Source organism: Symphalangus syndactylus, chromosome 13 (genome assembly GCF_028878055.3).
Source record: "Symphalangus syndactylus isolate Jambi chromosome 13, NHGRI_mSymSyn1-v2.1_pri, whole genome shotgun sequence".
NCBI classification, from domain to species: domain Eukaryota; kingdom Metazoa; phylum Chordata; class Mammalia; order Primates; family Hylobatidae; genus Symphalangus; species Symphalangus syndactylus.
This window is the reverse complement of record NC_072435.2, coordinates 46779376-46799091: the sequence shown is the minus strand read 5'-3', so window position 1 is coordinate 46799091 and position 19716 is coordinate 46779376. Positions and strand designations below refer to the sequence as shown.

Sequence of the window (19716 nt, the reverse complement as noted above, 5' to 3'; positions counted from 1 at the left end):
CCTCCCAAGTAGTTGGGACCACAGGCACACACCACCATGCCCAGCTAATTTTTGCCTTTTTTAGTAGAGAAAGGGTTTCACTATTTTGGCCAGGCTGGTCTTGAACTCCTGACCTCGTGATCTTCACGCCTCAGCCTCCCAAAGTGTTGGGATTACAGGTGTGAGCCACCATGCCCGGCCAGAAACACCCTTCTTATTATGACGTAGAAGGCACTCCCTTTTCTTACCTATCACATAGCCAGATACATACTCTACACATTTTCTTCCTTTTCTCATTAAAAAATGAGCTGAATTTGTCTTCACTGGTCTAAATAAAATACTTTGTTTTTTTTTTTTTTTGAGACAGTTTTGATCTTGTTGCCCAGGCTGGAGTGCAATGGCATGATATCGGCTCACCACAACCTCTGCCTCCTGGGTTCAAGGGATTCTCCTGCCTCTGCCTCCCGAGTAGCTGGGATTACAGGCATGTACCACCACGCCCGGCTAATTTTGTATTTTTAGTAGAGACGGGGTTTCTCTGTGTTGGTCAGGCTGGTCTCAAACTCCTGACCTCAGGTGAAATGCCCACCTCAGCCTACCAAAGTGCTGGGATTACAGGAGCGAGCCACCACACACAGAAATAAAATACTTCTTAATCAAACTTTACTTATTTTTTTTCCCACAGGCTCCTGAACTTTGAGCTACCCTGAGTGTGAGTCAACATACAACCCTATTTTATGTCCCTCCTACGAACATGCTAACTTCAGGGTAAAACATTCTCTGATCTAAAATCTGATTTTTTTCACACTCCATTTGCCATTCCCCTCCCACCTTTTTTCTAATCTTTTATGCTCCTCCCTAGGAAACAAAGCCTTTGTCTGCCTAAACTTTACAAGCCATAAAGATGATATAGTTGGTACTTCCTCCTGTTGCAATATTCCTTTGGAATTCATTTTTTTTTTTACACAAATCTAACTTTGTTTTATTTTACAACGTCTGGAAAGTGCCTCAAAACAATAAAAAACTTTATCATCAGTAAGACCCTCCCAGTTTCCTTTCATCTTAATCTTAACTGCATCTGCCTGTGGGGCCCCAGTTTTCCAGGGCTTTGGAGCTTCTCTCAGGATGGAAAGACTTCTTCCATGGCTGGGGTGAGCAGGCTGGGACATCTGCAGGGGAGGCTCCCCAGAAAGAACTAACTGGGCCTTTAATAACCTTTTTTTTTGTAGGCTCAATATTAGCCTTAGGTTGGAGTCACTGGGTTCAAGCTTTAATTTCCACGTCAGATTTATTCCCTTGGTTTCTGAAACTGTTTGAAAACTCCAATGAAATCACTCAAACACAGTGTTCATATAAAAAAAGAAAATTTTTGGTGCTTACATTTTATACCTCAATTAGAAAAGCAAAAGCATTTATTCCTTTCAGACAATAAATGTATTATATTATTATTTCTATAAAAAATCATGTAGTAAACAATTAGTCATGGGAACACTTCTAGGAGGTACCAAGTTTCATCTCATAAAATTTAGCATGAAACTTAAAAATCAAGATAACAGGATATGGGACAGAAATATTCACTGTCACAACTTTACCCTGCAAAAAGAGAAATTTGTGTTTTCATGAATCTATGTAACTCACCAATTATATACCACGTTTTCTTGTGGAAATCTATTTATTTTCTACAGCCAAAATGGAAGAGAGATTTTTCCTAATTTTTTCCTTGATAACATTCTAAAAGCTAAGCCTTGGAATTCTGTTTTAAATCACCCAGCCATAAGCACACCTGAGAAAATTTTTAAACTCACTCTGACAAAGGAAAAGGTAAATAAGAATTCTTAACAAATGGAATATATGATTAGATTTTACTTTTTTCTAAAACCCACTTCTTTTACACCCTGTGCAAATATTTTTGTGCCTTTTAAACTTTACTAATTAAATGCAATTTACAGTTAAAAGAAGCTGAAGTCAAAATAAGTGAACAAATCTTTTCGAGGTGACAAACCCACGGAGTGACAGTGCTGCTTAGAAAACAGATGTGTCTGACCTATGTGTCCAGTCAGGCCATTCAATCACTTGAAAGATTCTCCCACGCCCTCCTGCTCACTAAAGCTCTCAGTGACCAACCTCTCAAGAGACACTGCACCATAGTCACCCCAGTGACTGCCCCAAGTGCATTTTATTTTGCAAGTTCTTGCACCATCTCACTGGGGTGACTTTTTTTTTTTTTCTTTTGGGATACTATTTTTTCTTTCACAAATCTTAGAGAATCCAGGGGGTAAAAATTATTTCTGCATTTTTCTCTCAATGTGTCTCCAAGAAATAGAAGCTGGGTTGGGTGAAGTCAATCTTTTTTTTTTTTTTTTTTTTGATACAGAGTCTCGCTCTTTCGCCAAGGCTAGAGTGCAGTGGCGCGATCTCCGCTCACTGCAACCTCCGCCTCCTGGGTTCAAGCAATTCTTCTGCCTCAGCCTCCCTAGTAGCTGGGATTACAGGTGTGTGCCACCATGCCTGGCTAATTTTTGTATTTTTAGTAGAGATGGGGTTTCACCATATTGGCCATGTTGGTCTCAAACTCCTGACCTCGTGATCCACCCGCCTCGGCCTCCCAAAGTGCTGGGATCACAGGTGTGAGCCACTGAGCCCAGCTGGGTGAAGTCAATCTTAATGTCTCAAGGAGTTAGCTTTTCAAAGGAACAGCACACTAGGAGACTGCACTCAGACCCAGGGTATCTACCTGCTCCCTTCATAGGATACACTTCATACTTCAGGTTGTCCTATGAAAAACTAAATGACCCAGGAGCCGATATTCACTAGACACTCTAGCCAACATAGCCACCATGGTGGGCATCTTGGTTTATCCCCAGACAGTACTGAAAACCCAGGACCAGGAAAAAACTGAAGAGTGGATGATGACCCATCACCCCATAGTTTCCAAATGGAAACCTTGACCCAACAACATTCTGATAAGAACCCTGTGCCTAGGGAAGATAAAAGGAAAAGTGACACAGAAACTTTTTTACAATATGGGCGTCAGGGATTATTATTCGCTTTCTTCTCATGGGAAATATTTACAAACAGAAGACAATTTTTTAAATAGTGCCATCCAATGTTTTGTCAAAGAATTATTAATTGAAATATAATAAAATGTACAATAAAGGACAAATAATTGATAATGTGTATCAGAGAGGGGAAGGTAGCATTTGGGAATGTCAATGACACTGGAAATTTAGTATTTTACAGTGAATCAGAGTTAATCTGGAAGAACGGGGAGGAAGAAGTAGACTTGAGACCCTCCTTGGCACACATGTGAAAAATGCAGGGGAAAAGAAGTCCCCTGTGGGCTGTGAAAATAATTCAGTGGCAGGCAATTAGACTGAGGTGGCTCTAGTCCCTGGGGTCCTCCTTTTTAAAAAAATCTAACTAAAATTACATTTTTTAGTAAATTACCACATCGGGGAAAACAAAATTCAGGCTTAACCAACTATAAACTGCCAAGTAAACTCTGATCGCATAACCAGAAAATTGCCAACACGATCGTACAAATTAAGAGACTACATAACTGTACCTAACCAATTACTAAATTTGATTTTCTTCATCATGCACCTTATAAAAGTCTTTTATTGAAGCTCCTCCCATAGACCACAAACTACAAACCATAGCTGAGTGCTCTACAATACTTGAACCACTTTTTAAGTTCTTTAATATTTTTTGCGGTGACTCCTACACATTTTTTTTTTTTTGAGACGGAGTTTCACTCTTGTTGCCCAGGCTGGAGTGCAGTGGTGCGATCTTGGCTCACTACAACCTCCGCCTCCCGTGTTCAAGCGATTCTCCTGCCTCAAACTCCTGAGTAGCTGGGATTGCAGGCGCGCGCCACCACGCCCGGCTAATTTTTATATTTTTTAAAATTGAGACGGGGTTTCACCACGTTGGCCAGGATGGTCTTGAATTCCTGACCTCAGATGATTCGCCCGCCTCGGCTTCCCAAAGTGCTGAAATTACAGGCGTGAGCCACTGCGCCCGTCCCCCCATACATTTTTAATAGAAAAAAAAGAGGAACTGGGAACCCCACAGCCCAAAGCTCTTCCCTTTCATGAACCCGCACCCCGAGTCAGGATTCTCCCCCTGACAACCCTCCCGTGGTCCCTACTCAATCTGGGAGAGACGCGGTGCTGCGGATGCAGAGTTGCCCAGAAAGGGCTCCAGTCCAGGGCACAGTCACTGCGCAGGGAAGAGACAGTACGCCCGGGCCCCGCTGTCAGCGCAGCCGCCATCTTATGGCTGGAGGGGACTGGGGCCGAGCTGGGCAAAAAGAACTCCCAGCGCAGATTGTGGAGCTGCCTCCCTGAGTCCCGCCACAGCCACTTCCCACCGGTTTCAACCAACCCCTTTCCCTTCGGGATGGCGGACCCGGCACTCTCACCATTTCTAGGCTTCCAGGGGGTCCCGGCGTCTTAGCTGTGGATCTCTCAAAACCTGCAGGTCACAGGGCCACAGAGGGTGGGCCTCTACGAGCAGAGAACACAGAGCAGAGGACACAAGACCTGGAGCTCAGGCTGCAGCGAGAGACAAAGGCCCCGCCACATCCCGGAAGCCGCCCTATCCGCTCCAGCTGCGTTCCTGATTGGACCGTTCCCAGCCCAGCGTCTCTGACTGGATGATATTTAAGGCACCGTCTTTTCAGGCCCAGAGTGACAGAAGACGTGATCAGATGCTGGGCTGAAAGAAGAAAGAGTGACAGCCTAGGCTGCAGCCTTTTCAGACAGGGCTTCCTTCCCGAGCTGACCCAGGCCCACACCAGCGGGTATTTGCCCTTAACCTTGTGTATCAATTTATATGCATTCAAAAATAATATATTATATGGCTATTCACAAATGAACAAAGTATAACAACAATTGTTCTAAAATTTTAGATTTTATGACCTTCCTGTATTCTGGTCATTTGAGCAGGCAATCCTCTGAAATAAAAGGTAAGTCACATGTGAATTTTAAATTTTCTAGTAGCCAAACTTTAAAAAGAAAGAAGAAACAAGTGGAATTGATTGTAACAATTTAATTAACCCAATATATTCAAAATATTTTCATTTTAATATGTGAGCAATATGTAATTATTAATGAAGTATATATACATTTGAAACAAAATCTTTGAAACTAATTCTGTATTTTACCTTTCTAGCACATCGCAGTTCAGACCAGCCACATTCCAGGCACACAGTAGCCACACATGGCCAATAGCTGCCACATTGAAGTACAGCTGTGATGTCAGTGGGGGTGAAGGGCCTGAACACCCCTTTTCTGCCACAGGTGAGGGGACAGCCTCTATTTATCACGTCTCTTTTCAGTTCCGAGGGTGAAACAAATAGTGGCTATAGAAAAAGCTGATGGCAGCAGGAATAAACCACAGGTAAACCACTGCTTACCGCCTGTTGCCCACCTTTCTTTCAGAGCTCAGACAGTGAACAAAGGATGATGGGCCACAGAAGAAAAAAAAACTATGTCTTCAGATCTGTTCACAGTCTTGACCTTTAATATTTACATAGGAATAAAATAGATTAAAGGCAAACTTATTTTGCTATTTGACCTTGACCCTAATGGTCAGGCTGTGGTTATCTGTTTTCTCCTGTGGTGCGGAAAACTGAGTGAATATAAGCACCAATCACATGCATACATGTCCACATGTATTTCGGCATTTCTTTTTTTTTTGAGATGGAGTTTCACTCTTGTTGCCCAGGCTAAAGCGCAATGGTGTGGTCTTGGCTCACCGCAACCTCTGCCTCCTGGGTTCAAGCAATTCTCCTACCTCACCCTCCCGAGTAGCTGGGATTACACGCATGAACCACCACGCCCGGCTAATTTTTTGTATTTTTAGTAGAGATGGGATTTCTCCATGTTGGTCAGGCTGGTCTTGAACTCCTGACCTCAGGTGATCCAACCGCCTTGACCTCCTAAAGTGCTGGGAATATAGGCATGAGCCACCACCCCCGGCCATATTTCTGCATTTCTCAACATTATCTTACAAGACATCTAACTTTAAATTGGGAAAAATATCAATACTTTTATGGTGCCCAATGTTAGAAAGTAACTAGTAATCAACCTGCCGTTAAATCTTGGCATTCTATCTGCACTGGGTGCATGTATTAGTTAGCTATGGCAGCATAACCAACCATCCAAAACTGATTAGCTCATAATTGAACTGCTCAGCCATTTAGGCTGGACTCAGTGGGGCCATTCTTCTGTTCTTAGCTGAGCTCCTTCAGACATGTATCATGAGCTGCTCATTGACTAGGAAAGCAGCTGTGCTTGTAAAGGTGAGCTTCTGCTTCTGGGACTGTCAACAGGGGCACCTTGCTTCTCCTCTTCATAGTATCTTATACTCCAGTTGGCTAATATGGGCTTTTTTCTTTTCTTTTTTTGAGACAGAGTCTTGTTCTGTCACCCAGGCTGGAGTGCATTGGTGCGATCTCTGCTCACCACTGCAAGCTCCACCTACTGGGTCCAAGTGATTCTCATGCCTCAGCCTCCTGAGTAGCTGGGACTACAGGCACACAATGCCCAGTTAATTTTTTTGTATTTTTGGTAGAGACGGGGTCTCACCATGTAAGCCAGGATGTTCTCGATCTCCTGACCTCTTGATCCGCCCATCTCTGCCTCCCAAAGTGCTGGGATTACAGGCGTCAGCCACCGCGCCTGGCCTAATATGGGCTTTTTTTTTTTTTCATGAATATGGCAGCACTCTGAAAGAAAAACAGAAGCAGGCCGGGCATGCTGGCTCATGCCTGTAATTCCAGAACTTTAGTAGGTCAAGGCGGGCAGATCACATTAGGTCAGGAGTTTGAAACCAGTCTGGCCAACGTGGCGAAACCTCGCTTCTACTAAAAATACAAAAATTAGCTGGGTGTGGTGGCACACACCTGTAGTCCCAGCTACTCAGAAGGCTGAGTCAGGAGAATTGCCTGAATCTGGGAGGTGGAGGTTGCAGTGAGCCGAGATCATGCCACTGCACTCCAGCCTGGGTGACAGAGAAAGGCTCCTTCTCAAAAAAAGAAAAAAACAGAGAAAAGAAAAAGAAAAGCAGAAGCAGTCAAAACTTTGAGCCTAGGCTCCAAACCAACACATTGTCATGTTCTCAGGTTTCTACTGCCATGAGCAAATAAGGCCAGCCAGATCAAGCGTTTGGAAAATAGATTCTGAATCTTCATGGGAATGGCTGTAAAAGCACCTGTCAATGTACATGGGTACAGGAGGGATGAAAAATTGCTACCATATTTGCAATCAGTATCCTTCTGCTTTTTTTTTTTTTTTTTTTGAGACAGAGTCTCACTCTGTCACCAGGCTGGAGTGCAGTGGTGTGATCTTGGCTCACTGCAACCGCCGCCTCCTGTGTTCAAGTGATTCTCATGCCTCAGCCTCCCGAGTAGCTGGGATTACAGGCCCGCACCACCACACCCAGCTAAGTTTTGTATTTTTAGTAGAGATGGGGTTTCTCCATGTTGGCCAGGATGGTCTCGATCTCCTGACGTCTTGATTCACCCAATTCAGCTTCCCAAAGTGCTGGGGTTACAGGCGTGAGCCACCGTGCCCAGTCCATTCTGCTTTTTCTGCATATGTGGTCTGTAGAACTCTTCCACATCAAGAAATTGTCCAAACACTCACAGCTACTAAGTGGCTGGGCTGGGACTCAGGGTCAACTGTGTCTGACTTCAAAGCCTATGTATTTCCATGGATCGCACTACTCAAGTAGCTGCCCTAGACTCTTAAAACCCTGGAGAGTGACACTTCTAAAATAAAAGCCAGATTGCTTGCAGATTTGTGTCCATAAAGTACTGTTTATTATTGGGAATAATCTCAAGAAATTACTGAAGCACATGGTGGCCCAAATCTGTAATTCCAACACTTTGGGAGCCTGAGATGGGAGGATCATTGAAGCTCAGGAGTTCAAGTGCAGCCTGGGCAACAAAATAAGATCCTAGCTCAATAAAAGAAATTTAAAAATTAACCAGGCATGGTGATACTCAGGTGTCTAGGGCAGGAGGATTGTTTAAGACTGGAAGGTGGAAGCTGGATTAAGCCATGATTGATTACACCACTGCACTCCAGCCTGGTCGATAGAGTGAGACTATCTCAAACAAAACAAAAAAAACAAAAAAGAAATTGCAAAAGCATTTTGAAAGAACATAGAATAATTTGGAAAAAATAGCTGACATAGCTGATATAGAGTAATTTGGAAAACATAACTTATTTTAGATAATCAAAGCCCAACAACACATCACTTATTTTTTATCATAGAACAAATTTGAGGCTGGGTGCGGTGGCTCACACCTGTAATCCCAGCACTTTGGGAGGCCAAGGCAGGCAGATCACCTGATGTTGGGAATTCGAGACCAGCCTGACCAACATGGTGAAACCCCGTCTCTACTCAAAATACAAAATAAGCCGAGTGTGGTGGCTCGCGCCTGTAATCCCAGCTACTCAGGAGGCTGAAGCATGAGAATCACTTGAACCTGGGAAGCGGAGGTTGCAGTGAGTGGAGATTGCGCCACTGCACTCCAGCCTGGGCAATAGAGTGAGACAACATCTCAAAAAAAATAAAAAATATAAAATAAGAAAGAAAACATTTGAAAACTTAAAAAAAAATAACTTCAGAGAAATTAAATTTAACATAGTTTAATTGAGCAAATAATAATTTGCAAATTAAGCAGCCTGTGGGTCCTGAGTAGCCTCAGAGAGGCTCCAGCACAGCCACACGGTAAAAAATATTTATGCACAGGAAAAGCAAAGTGACATACAGAAAATAGAAGTGGTATAGAAATAGCCAGATTAATTACAGTTTGAGATTTGCCTTATTTGAATATGGTTTGAACAGTTGATGTTCTTTTATTGGGACAAACATAGTGGTTGGTACAAGAATAGGTAACAACCTATTTAGATATCCAGTTAGGTTTCAGTTGACTATGTAGAGAAAAACCTATTGACCAAAATTAAACATAAAAGGGGTTAGCTTTAGGCTATAATTAATTTAACAATATCTCCCATTTGGTTAGCATCTCAATTTTGAGAAATAACCCAAAACTTTAGACATTGATATTACTTTGTCACCATCAAAAATTTACTAATGGCCGGGTGTGGTGGCTCACGCCTGTAATCCCAGCACTTTGGGAGGCCAAGGCAGGCAGATCACAAGGTCAGGAGTTCAAGACAAGCCTGGCCAATAAGGTGAAACCCAGTCTCTACTAAAAATATGAAAATTAGCCCAGTGTGGTGGCAGGCACCTGTAGTCCCAGCTACTTGGGAGGCTGAGGCAAGAGAATTGCTTGAACCTGAAAGGCAGAGGTTGCAGTGAGCAGAGATCATACCACTGCACTCCAGTCTGGGTGACAGAGCAAGACTCCATCTCAAGGAAAAAAAAAAAAAGACGTATTTAGTCTCAATTTCTACTGTAAAATAGTAGAACTGTGGGTTTTGTAAAGTGAAAAAAGGGACTTCAGGTTATTATTGTTTAAAAGGATTACAGTAGAGGGGACCTCCTTGTATTGAAATCTGCTGTTTACAAAAGAAAAACAAGACCTGGTCAGTTTTAGAATCTACCTATTTCTTTAAATTTTCAGTTTGACTATGTCACATTTAGCATGACTGGCTCCATTTTGGTTTGTTTTGGTCTGTTTGGGCCTAGTGAACAAGCTCAGTCCAGAATGATGGCCTCCAATAATTTTGTTTAAAAAAATTCCCCCCTTTTGATTAAGTTTTCGCATAGATCAGAGTGTCACCAAACCTCAGAGTTTTAATGTCACTCTCAGTTTCCATTATTTTAGGTTTCTGTTCTTATCAGATCATTCATAGGTTATGGTGTTCTCATGGTCAAATACATCTTCAAGTTTTCCTCGTTCCAGTTTAAGAGAGATCACTTGACATTCTAGAGATGACTGCATGCAAAGATTTAGAATTTTTGACAGAATAGAGTGCAGTAGGGATACTATTATTTTGACTTACAGAAGAAAAATAGTATCAAGAGTTTGAAGTATGGTTTTATTTATTTATTTATTTATTTTGAGATGAAGTCTTGCTCTTGTCACCCAGGCTGGAGTGCAATGATGTGATCTTGGCTCACTGCAACCTCTGCTTCTGGGATTCAAGGGATTCTCCTGCCTCAGCCTCCCAAGTAGCTGAGATTACAGGCATGTGTCACTACAGCTGGCTAATTTTTGTATTTTTAGTAGAGACAAGGTTTCAACATGTTGGCCAGGTTGGTTTCAAACTTCTGACCTCAAGTGATCCACCTGCCTTGGCCTCCCAAAGTGCTAGGATTACAGGCATGAGCCACCGTGCCCAGCCTGAAGTATGTTTTTTAACCAAGGTCCCCATTGAACAAACCAACTATGATTGAATAGATCAAATGATTAGCTAGATAAGTGGTCTCATTTCAACCAAGCAGTGTGTTCGTTAATCTCCTACAACTGAATCTCTGTAACACTCGATGTATTTCTCCATGTGCAACTACAGATACTACCAACTGCACAGATACTTCTCTGTTTATCTGGTAAGAAAACTAGATAAATTCTTTCATTTAACATAACTTTAGTAAAAAATTTTAAAGTCTCTTGTGTAACCATAGCCTTTACAGTAGAATCTGCTATAAAGCCTATTACGGAAGATAAATTTCTAACCATTGCCTCATTTACTCTAAGCCTTTGAAAGAAAGACCTAATGAATGATGACCACTCAGAAGAGTAATGGCCTCCTGGCAATGCTCTTTAACTTATTCTGAATAAGTTTCTTTTTAACTTAATATTGCTCCAAGAGCGGTGGATCAATATTCTGTTTCTTATATTATGAGGCAACAAATTTCCCATGTCACATTTAGCAAGAATGTGAGAAATTTCCCATTTCTCACCAACAGTGGCCCTTCATCTTTTACCTATCCAGATATAAGTTTATTGATATATAAGGTTGGCTGCAAAATCATTTACATATATAAGTATACCCCATGAGTGCACACAAGAGATCCCTTTCTTATTTCTGTTGTTTATACAGCCATAAAAAAAGTGAACTAGAAGTGTCATGATAGCAGAGATGTCTTCATTTTTGATCTTCCAGAAAAAGCTATCTACCTCAAGGTTGCCATCTGCTTTTGAAGAGAAACTTCTCTGCTTAGCTTTACCTAAAAATCTCCAATTAGGATCTTCAATATGATTGCAAGAGTTTAGAGGGCCCCTTGTGAGTTTAAATATTATGAACCCAAGGTTTAAGGTCCCAAAGTCTTGATGCAGTGTAAGTGGCAAGCAGACTCAATCGCTTTGTTCTAGATTATAAAAGGTTTTCCTGTTCCCAGTCAGTAGACAATTAAAAGCTTTTCTGGCCAGGCACAGTGGCTGAACAGGTTCGCACTGTGATGAATGAGTGGGTTACAGTGAACAGGTTCCTTCTGTAATGAATGAGTGGGTGACAGTGAACAGGTTTCCACTGTGATGACTGTATGAGTGACAGTAAACAGATTCCTACTGTGGTGAATGAGTGGGTAAGAGTGAACAGGTTCCCACTGTGTTGAGTGGGTGACAGTGAACAGGTTCCCACTGTGATGATTGAGTGGGAGATAGTGGATGGGTTCTTACTGTGGTGAATGAGTGGCTGACAGAGAACAGGTTCGCACTGTGGTGAATGAGTGGGTGAGAGTGAACGGGTTCCACTGAGGTGAGTGAGTGGCTGACAGTGAACAGGTTCCCACTGTGGTGACTGAGTGACTGACAGCACACAGGTTTCTACTGCTGTGATCGAGTGGATGACAGTGAACTGGTTCCCACTGTGGTGAGTGAATGGCTGACAGGGAAAAGGTTTCCATTGTGTTGAATGAGTGGCTGACAGTGAAGAGGTTCCTACCATGGTGAATGAGTGTGTGACTGTCAACAGGATTCTACTGTTTTGAACGAGGAGTTGACAGTGATAATGTTCCTCTGGCAATGAATCAGTGGGTGACAGTGAACAGGTTGCCACTGTGATTAATGATTGGGTGAAAGTGAAAAGGTTTCTACTGCAGTGAACGAGTGGGTGACAGTGAACACATTCCTACTGTGGTGAATGAGTGGCTGAGAGTAAACAGGTTCCCACTATGATGAATGAGTGGGTGACAGTGAACAGGTTCCCACTGTGATGAATGAGTGGGTGACAGTGAACTGGTTCCCATTGTGATGAGTGAGTGGATGACAGTGATAAGTTTCCCACTGTGATGAGAGTTTGGGAGACAATGTATAGATTCCCAGTGTGATGAAAAATGGGTGACAGTGAACAGGTTCCCAGTGTGATGAGTCAGTGGGTAACAGTGAACTGGTTTCCACTGTGATGAGTGAGTGGATGACAGTGAACAGGTACCCAATGTGGTGAATGAGTGGGTGAGAAAGAACAGGTTCCCTCTATGGTGAGTTAGTTTGTGAAAGTGATCAGGTTCCCACTGTGATGAGTGAGTTGGTGAGAGTTCACAGGTTCCCCCTGAGAGTGAAGGTGTACCCACTGTGATGAGTGACTTGGTAAGAGTGATCATATTCCCACTGTGCTGAACATGTGGGTGACAGTGAGCAGGTTCCCACTGTGATGACTGTGTGGCTTAGAGTGAACAAGTTCCCAATGTGGTGAATTAGTGCGTAAGGGTGAACAGGTCCCAACTGTGATAAGTGAGTGGGTGACAGTGAACAGGTTCTCACTGTGATGAATGAGTGGGTGACAGTGAACAGGTTCTTACTGTGATGAGTGAGTGGGTGAGAGTGAACAGGTTTCCATTGTGATGAATGAGTGGAAAACAGTGAACAGTTTCCCACTGTGATGAGTGAGTGGGTGATAGTAAACAGGTTTCTACTGTGATGAGTGAGTAGGTGACAGTGAACTGGTTCTTACTGCCATGAGTGAGTTGGTGATAGTGAAGAGTTTATCATATTGATGAATGAGTGGGTGATAGTAAACATGTTCCCACAGTGATGAGTGAGAGCGTGACAGTGAACAGGTTCCCACCATTGTTAATTAGTTTGTGAGAGAGAACAGGATCCCCCTGTGATGACAGTTCCCACTGTGACAGTGAACAGGTACCCACTGTAATGAGTGAGTTGGTGAGAGGGAAAAGGTTCCCACTGTGGTGAATGAGTGGCTGACAGTGAACAAGAACCCAGTGTGATGAGTGAGTGGGTGAGAATGAACAGGTTCCCACTGTGATTAATGTGTGTGTGACAGTGAACTGGTTCCCATTGTGATGAGTGAGTGGGTGAGAGTGAACCGGTTCTCCTGCAGTCAGTGAGTGGGTAACAGTGAACAAGTTTTCACTGTGATGAGTGAATAGGTGATAGTGAACAGGTTCCCACTGTGGTGAATGAGTGGCTGACAGTGAAAAGGTTCTCACTGTGCTAAATGGGTGGGTGAGAGTGAAGAGGTACCCACAGTAGTGAATGAATGGCTGACAGTGAACTGGTTCACACTTTGGTGAATGACTGGGTGACAGTGAACATGTTTCTACTGTTGTGAACAAGTGGCTGACAGTGATAAGGTACCTCCTGTAGTGAATGTGTGAATGACCATGAACATGTTCCCACTGTGATGAATGAGTGCGTGACAGTGGAGAGTTTCCCACTGTGGTTAATTAGTGGGTGAAAGTTAACAGGTTCCACCGTGATGAGTTAGTGGGGGACAGTGAAAAGGTTCCCACTGTGGTGAATGAGTGTGAGAAAGTGAACAAGTTCCCTCTGTGATGAGCGAGTGGGTGACTTTAAACAGGTTCACAATGTGGTTAGTGAGTGAACGACAGTGAACCGGTTTCCACTGTGATGAATGAGTGGATGACAGTGTACAGGATCCTCCTATAATGAATGAGTGGGTGACAGTGAAAGGGTTCCCACTGTGACGAATGGGTGGGTGACAGTGAATAGTTTCCCACTGTGGTGAATGAGTGTGTGAAAGTGAACAGGTTCCCACTCTGCTGAATGAGTGTGTGAAAGTGAATAGGTTCCCACTATGATGGGGAGTGGATGGCAGTAAAGAGGTTCCCAATGTGGTGATGGAGTCGCTGACAGTGAACAGGTTTCTACTGTTGTGAATGAGTGGGTGATAGTGAACTGCTTTCCACTGTGGTGAATTAGGTGGTGACAGTAAATAGGTTCCCACTGTGATGAATGAGTGACTGACAGTGAACATGTTCCCAATGTGGTGAATGAATGGGAAACAGTGAACAGGTTCTCACTGTGATGAATGCATGGCTGACAGTGAACAGGTTCCCACTGTGGTGAAAGGGTGGCTGACAGTGAATAAGTTTCTAATGTGGTGAACGAATGGGTGACAGTGAACGTTTCCCACTGTGGTAAATGAGTGGCTGAGAATCAATACATTTGCACTGTGGAGAATGTGTGGCTGACAGTGAACAGGTTCCCACTGTGGTGAATGAGCCAGTGACTATGAACAGGTTCCTACTGTAAGGAGGAGTGAGTGACAATGAATAGGTTCCCAGTGTGAGAAATGTGTGGGTGACTGTGAACAGGTTCCCACTGTGATGAGTGAGTGAGTGACAGTGAACAGGCTCCCACTTTGATGAATGAGTGGATGAAAGTGAACAGGATCTTATTGTGATGAGTGGGGGGGTGACAGTGAACTGGTTCCTATTCTGATGAGTGCGTGTGTGACTGTGAACACGTTCCCACTGTGATGCATGAGTGTGTGACAGTGGAAAGGTTACCAAATTATGAGTGAGGGGGTGACGGTGAAGAGGTTCCCACTGTGATGAGTGGATGGGTGACATAGAACAGTTTCATACTGTGGGGAATAAGTCGGTGAAAGTCAATAGGTTCCCACTGTGATGAGTGAGTGGGTGACAGTGAACAGGTTCCCACTGTGATGAATGAGTGGGTGAAAGTGAACAGGTTTGCACTGTGATGAGTGTGTGGGTGACTGTGAACAGGTTCCCAATATAGTTAGTGTGTGGGTGTCATTGAACAGGTTCCCTCTGTGATGAATGAGTGGGTGACAGTGAACAGGTTCCTCCTTAATGAATGAGTGGGTGACAGTGAAAATGTTCTCACTGTGACAAATGAGTGGCTGACAGTGAAGTTTCTCACTCGGGTGAATGAGTGGGTGACAGTTAACTGGTTCCCAGTGTGGTGAATGAGTTGTTGACATTTAACATGTTTCCACTGTGATGAATGTGTGGCTGACAGTGAACAGCTTCCCACTGTGATGAGTGAGTAGGTGACAGTGAACATGTTCCATGGTGATGAATGTGTGGTTGACAGTAAACAAGTTATCGCTGTGATGAATGAGTGGGTGACAGTAAAAAGGGAAGAGGTTTCCACTGTGATGATTGAGTAAGTGATAGTTAACATGTTTCTACTACGGTGAACGAGTGGGTGACCGTGAACTTGTTCCCACTGTGGTGAAAGTGTGGCTGAAAATGAACAGCTTCCCAGTGTGAAGAATGCGCCATTGACAGTGAAAAGGTACCTCCTGCAATGAATGAGTGGGTGACAGTGAACAGTTTCTCTCTGTGATGAACGAGTTGATGACAGTGAACAGCTTCCCAGAGTGGTAAATGAGTGAGTGTGAGTGAACAGGTTTCCACCGTAATGAGTGGGTCGTTGACAATGCACAGGTTTTCACTGTGATGAATGAGTGGGTGAGAGTGAAGAGGTTCCCACTGTGATGACTGAGTGGTTGACAGTGAAAAGGTTCCCACTGTGGTGAATGAGTGGCTGACAGTGAAAAAGTTTTCACTGTTTTGAATGTTTGGATGAGAGTGAACAGATTCCCACAGTGATGAATGGCTGACAGTGAACAAGTTCCCACTGTGATGAATGAGTGTGTGATAGTGAACAAGTTCCCACAGTGATGAGTGTGTGAGTGATAGTGAACAGGTTAGCACTGAGGTGAGTGAGTGGGTGACAGTAAAAAAGTTTCCACTTTGGTGAGTGAGTGGCTAACAATGAATAGGTTCTTACTGTTGTGAATCAGTGGTGGGCAGTGTACATGTTCCCCCATGAAGAATGAGTGGTTGACATTGAATAGGTTCCCCCTGTAATGAATGAGTGCGTGACAGTGTACAGTACCCACAGTGATGAACTGCGATGAAAGAGGCATGATAGTAAAATGTTTCCCACTGTGGTGAATGAGGGCCTGACAGTGAATAGGTACAAACTGTGATGAATGAGTGGCTGACAGTGAACAGGTTTCCACTGTGATGAGAAAGTGGGTGACAGTGAACAGGTTTATACTGTGGTGAATTAGTAGGTTACAGAGAACAAAGTCTCACTGTGGTGAATGAGTCACTGACCGTGAACAGTTTCCTACTGTGATGAATAATTGGGTGACAGTGAACAGATACCTCCTGTAATGGATGAGTGGGTGACTGTGAACAGGTTTCCACTGTGGTGAATGAGTGGGTGACATTGAACAGGTTCCTACTCTGGTAAATAATTGGGTGAGAGTGAACAGGTTCTCACTATGATGAGTGAGTGGGTGAGAGTGAACATCTTTCCACCATGATGCATGAGTGGGTGACAGTGAAAAGTTTCCCACTGTGGTGAGTGAATGGTTGACAGTGAACAGGTTCCCACTGTGATGCATATATAGGTGACAGTCAACAGGTTCCCACTGTGATGAGTGAGTGGGTGACAGTAAAGAAGTTTCCTCTGTGATGAGTGAGCGGGTGACATTGAAGTTTTCCACTATGATGAGTGTGTGGGTAATGGTTAACAGGTTACCATTGTGATGAATGAGTTAGTGACAGTGAGCAGTTTTCTGCTGTGGTGAGTGAGTGGGTGAGAGTGAACGGATTCCCACTGTGATGAGTGCATGGGTGAGAGTGAACAGGTTCTTACTTTGATGAATGAGTGGCTGACAATTAACAGGTTCCCACTGTGATGAGTGAGTGGAAGACAGTGAACAAGTTCCCACTGTGGTGAATGAGTGGCTAACAGTGAACAGGTTCCCACTGTGATGAATGAGTGGGCGGCAGTTAACAGGTGCCTCCTGTAATGAATCAGTGGGTGACAGTGAACAGGTTCCCACTGTGATAAATGAGTGGATGACAGTAAACAGGTTCTCACTGTGGTGAATGAGTTGGTGAGAGTGAACAGTTTCCCAACGTTATGAGTGAGTGGGTGAAAGTGAAGAGGTTCTCACTATAGTGAGTGAGTGGGTGACAGTGAACAGGTTCTCTCTGTGATGAAAGAGGGGTGACAGGGAACAGGTTCCTCTTGTAATGAATGAGTGTGTGACAGTGAACAGATTCCCACTGTTATGAATGAGTGTGTGACTGTGAAGAGGTTTCCCCTGTGGTGAAAGAGTAGCTGACAGTGAACAGGCTTCTACTGCAGTGAACGAGTGGGAGCCAGTGAACTCTTACCTACTGTTGTGAATGTGTGGCTAACAGGAAACAGATTCCCACTGTGATGAATGAGTGAGTGACAGTGAACAGAAATCTACTGTGGTGAACGAATGGATGACAGTTATCAGATTCCTCCATTAATGTATGAGTGGGTGACAGTGAACAGGTACCCACTGTGATTAATGAGTGGCTGACATTAAACAGGTTCTACTATGATAAGTGTGTGGGTGACAGTGATCAGGTTGCTACTGCATTGAACAAGTGGATGACAGGGAACAGGTTACCACTGTGGTTAAAGAGTAGCTGACAGTGAAAAGGTTCCCACTATAATGAATGAGTGGGTGACAATGAACAGCTTTCTCCTGTAATTAATGAGTATGTGACAGTGAACAGGTTCTCACTGTGTTGACTGAGTGGGTGACAGTGATCAGGTTCCCACTGTGGTGATTGAGCCATTGAGAGTGAACACGTTGCCAATATGATGTGTGAGTGGATGACAGTGAACAGGTTCCAGCTGTGGTGAATGAGTGGGTGAGAGTGTACAGGTTCCCACTGTGGTGAATCAGTGGGTGGCACTGAATAGGTTCCCAATGTGATGAGTGAGTGGGTGACAGTGAACAGGTTCCCAATGTGATGAGTGAGTGGGTGACAGTGTACAGGTTCCCACTAGGGTGAATGAGTGGGTGAGAGTGTACAGCTTCCCACTGTGAAGAATGACTGGGTGACACTGAATAGGTTCCCACTGTGATAACTGAGTGCATGACAGTAAACAGGTTCCCAATGTGCTGAATGAGTGGCTGACAGGGAACAGGTTCTCACTGTGGTGAATGACTGGGTGAGAGAGAACAGTTTTTCACAGTGGTGAATGAGTGGCTGACAATGAACACGTTCCCACTGTGATGAATGAGTGGGTGAGAGTGAACAATTTTCTTCGATAATGAATGAGTGAGTGACAGTGAACATGTTTCCCTGTGATCAATCAGTGGATGACAGTGAAGAGTTTACCACTGTGGTGAATGTGTGGGTGAGAATGAACAGGTTCCCACAGTGGTGAATGAGTGGCTGACAGTGAACAGGTTCTTACTGTGATGAGTGAGTGTGTGATTGTGAAGAGCTTCCCACAGTGATGAATGAATGTGTAACTGTTAACAAATTCCCACTGTGATAAATGAGTGGGTGAGAGTGAACAGGTTTCCATTGTGGTAAATAAGTGGCTGACAGTGAACAGGTTTCCACTGTGGTGGGTGAGTCAGTGACGATGAACAGCTTCCCACTGTGATGAGTGAGCGTGTGACAATGAATAGGTTCCCAGTGTTATCAATGTGTGGGTGACAGTGAACAGGTTCCCACTGTGACGATTGAGTGGGTGACACTGAAAACGTTCCCACTGTGTTTCATGAGTAGGTGACATTCAAAAAGTTCCAAATGTGATGAGTGAGTCATTGATAGAAAACAGGTTTCCCTTGTGATGAGTGAGTGGTTGACAGTTAACGTGTTCCCACTGTGATGAGTTACAGTTTACCCCTGTGATGAATGAGTGGGTGACTGTGAACTGGCTTCCACTGTGGTGAGTGAGTGGGTGACAGTAATCACGTTATCACTATCATGAGTGTGTGGGTGACAGCGAACAGGTTCCCACCATGGTGAATGTGTGGCTGACAGTGAAAAGGTTCCCACTGTGATGAGAGAGTGGTAGAGAGTGAACAGGTTCCCACTGTTATGAATGTGTGGGTGACAGTCAACAGTTCTCACTGTGGTGAATAAGTGGGTGAGAGTGAGCAGGTTCCCAGTGTGGTGAATGAGTGGATGACAGTGAACAGGTTTCCACAGTGGTGAGTGAGTGGGTGAGAGTGAAGATGTTCCCACTGTGATGAATGAGAAGGTGACAGTGAAGAGTTTTCCACTATGATGAGTGCATGTGTGACAGTGAACAGGTTCCCACTGTGATGAGTGAATGACAGTGGACAAGTTCCCACTGTGATGAGTGTGTGGATGACAGTTAAGAGATAACAATTGTGATGAATGAGTGGGTGACAGTGAACAGGTTCCCACTGTGATGAGTGAGTGGGTGACAGTGAACAGGTTCCCACTGTGAAGAGTTAGTGGGAGAAAGTGAACAGGTTCACACTGTGATGAATGAGTGTGTGAAAGTGAACAAGTTCTCACTGTGATGAATGAGTGGGTGACAGTGAGCTGGTTCCCACTGTGATGAATGCGTGGGTGACAATGTAGAGGTTTCCACTGTCGTGAATGAGTTGCTGAGAGTAAACAGGTTCCCAGTGTGGTGACTGAGTGGCTGACAGTGAACAGGTTTCTACTGCGTTGAATGAATGGGTTACAGTGAACTGGTTCCCACTGTGGTGAATGACTGGGTGACAGTGAGCAGCTTCCAACTGT

At 43.9% G+C, this 19716-nt stretch overlaps 2 protein-coding genes and 1 pseudogene across 4 annotated transcripts in view; 1 reads left to right on the top strand and 2 right to left on the bottom strand.

The window, feature by feature from the left end:
* The window catches only part of LOC129459386 (zinc finger protein 430), a 137476-nt gene extending 132883 nt beyond the window's left edge, over nucleotides 1-4593 (bottom strand). The window contains exon 1 of one of the 3 annotated variants that reach the window (XM_063616242.1): nucleotides 4403-4593. In XM_063616242.1, coding sequence (XP_063472312.1) covers nucleotides 4403-4405 — 3 coding nt within the window. In that variant the 5' untranslated portion in view covers nucleotides 4406-4593. The remainder of the gene's footprint in view (nucleotides 1-4402) is intronic. The other 2 variants (XM_063616252.1, XM_063616253.1) reach the window with 2 other exon arrangements.
* The window catches only part of LOC129459394 (zinc finger protein 431-like), a 402258-nt gene that overhangs the window by 195477 nt on the left and 187065 nt on the right, over nucleotides 1-19716 (bottom strand).
* The window catches only part of LOC134732303 (zinc finger protein OZF-like), a 319666-nt pseudogene that overhangs the window by 153112 nt on the left and 146838 nt on the right, over nucleotides 1-19716 (top strand).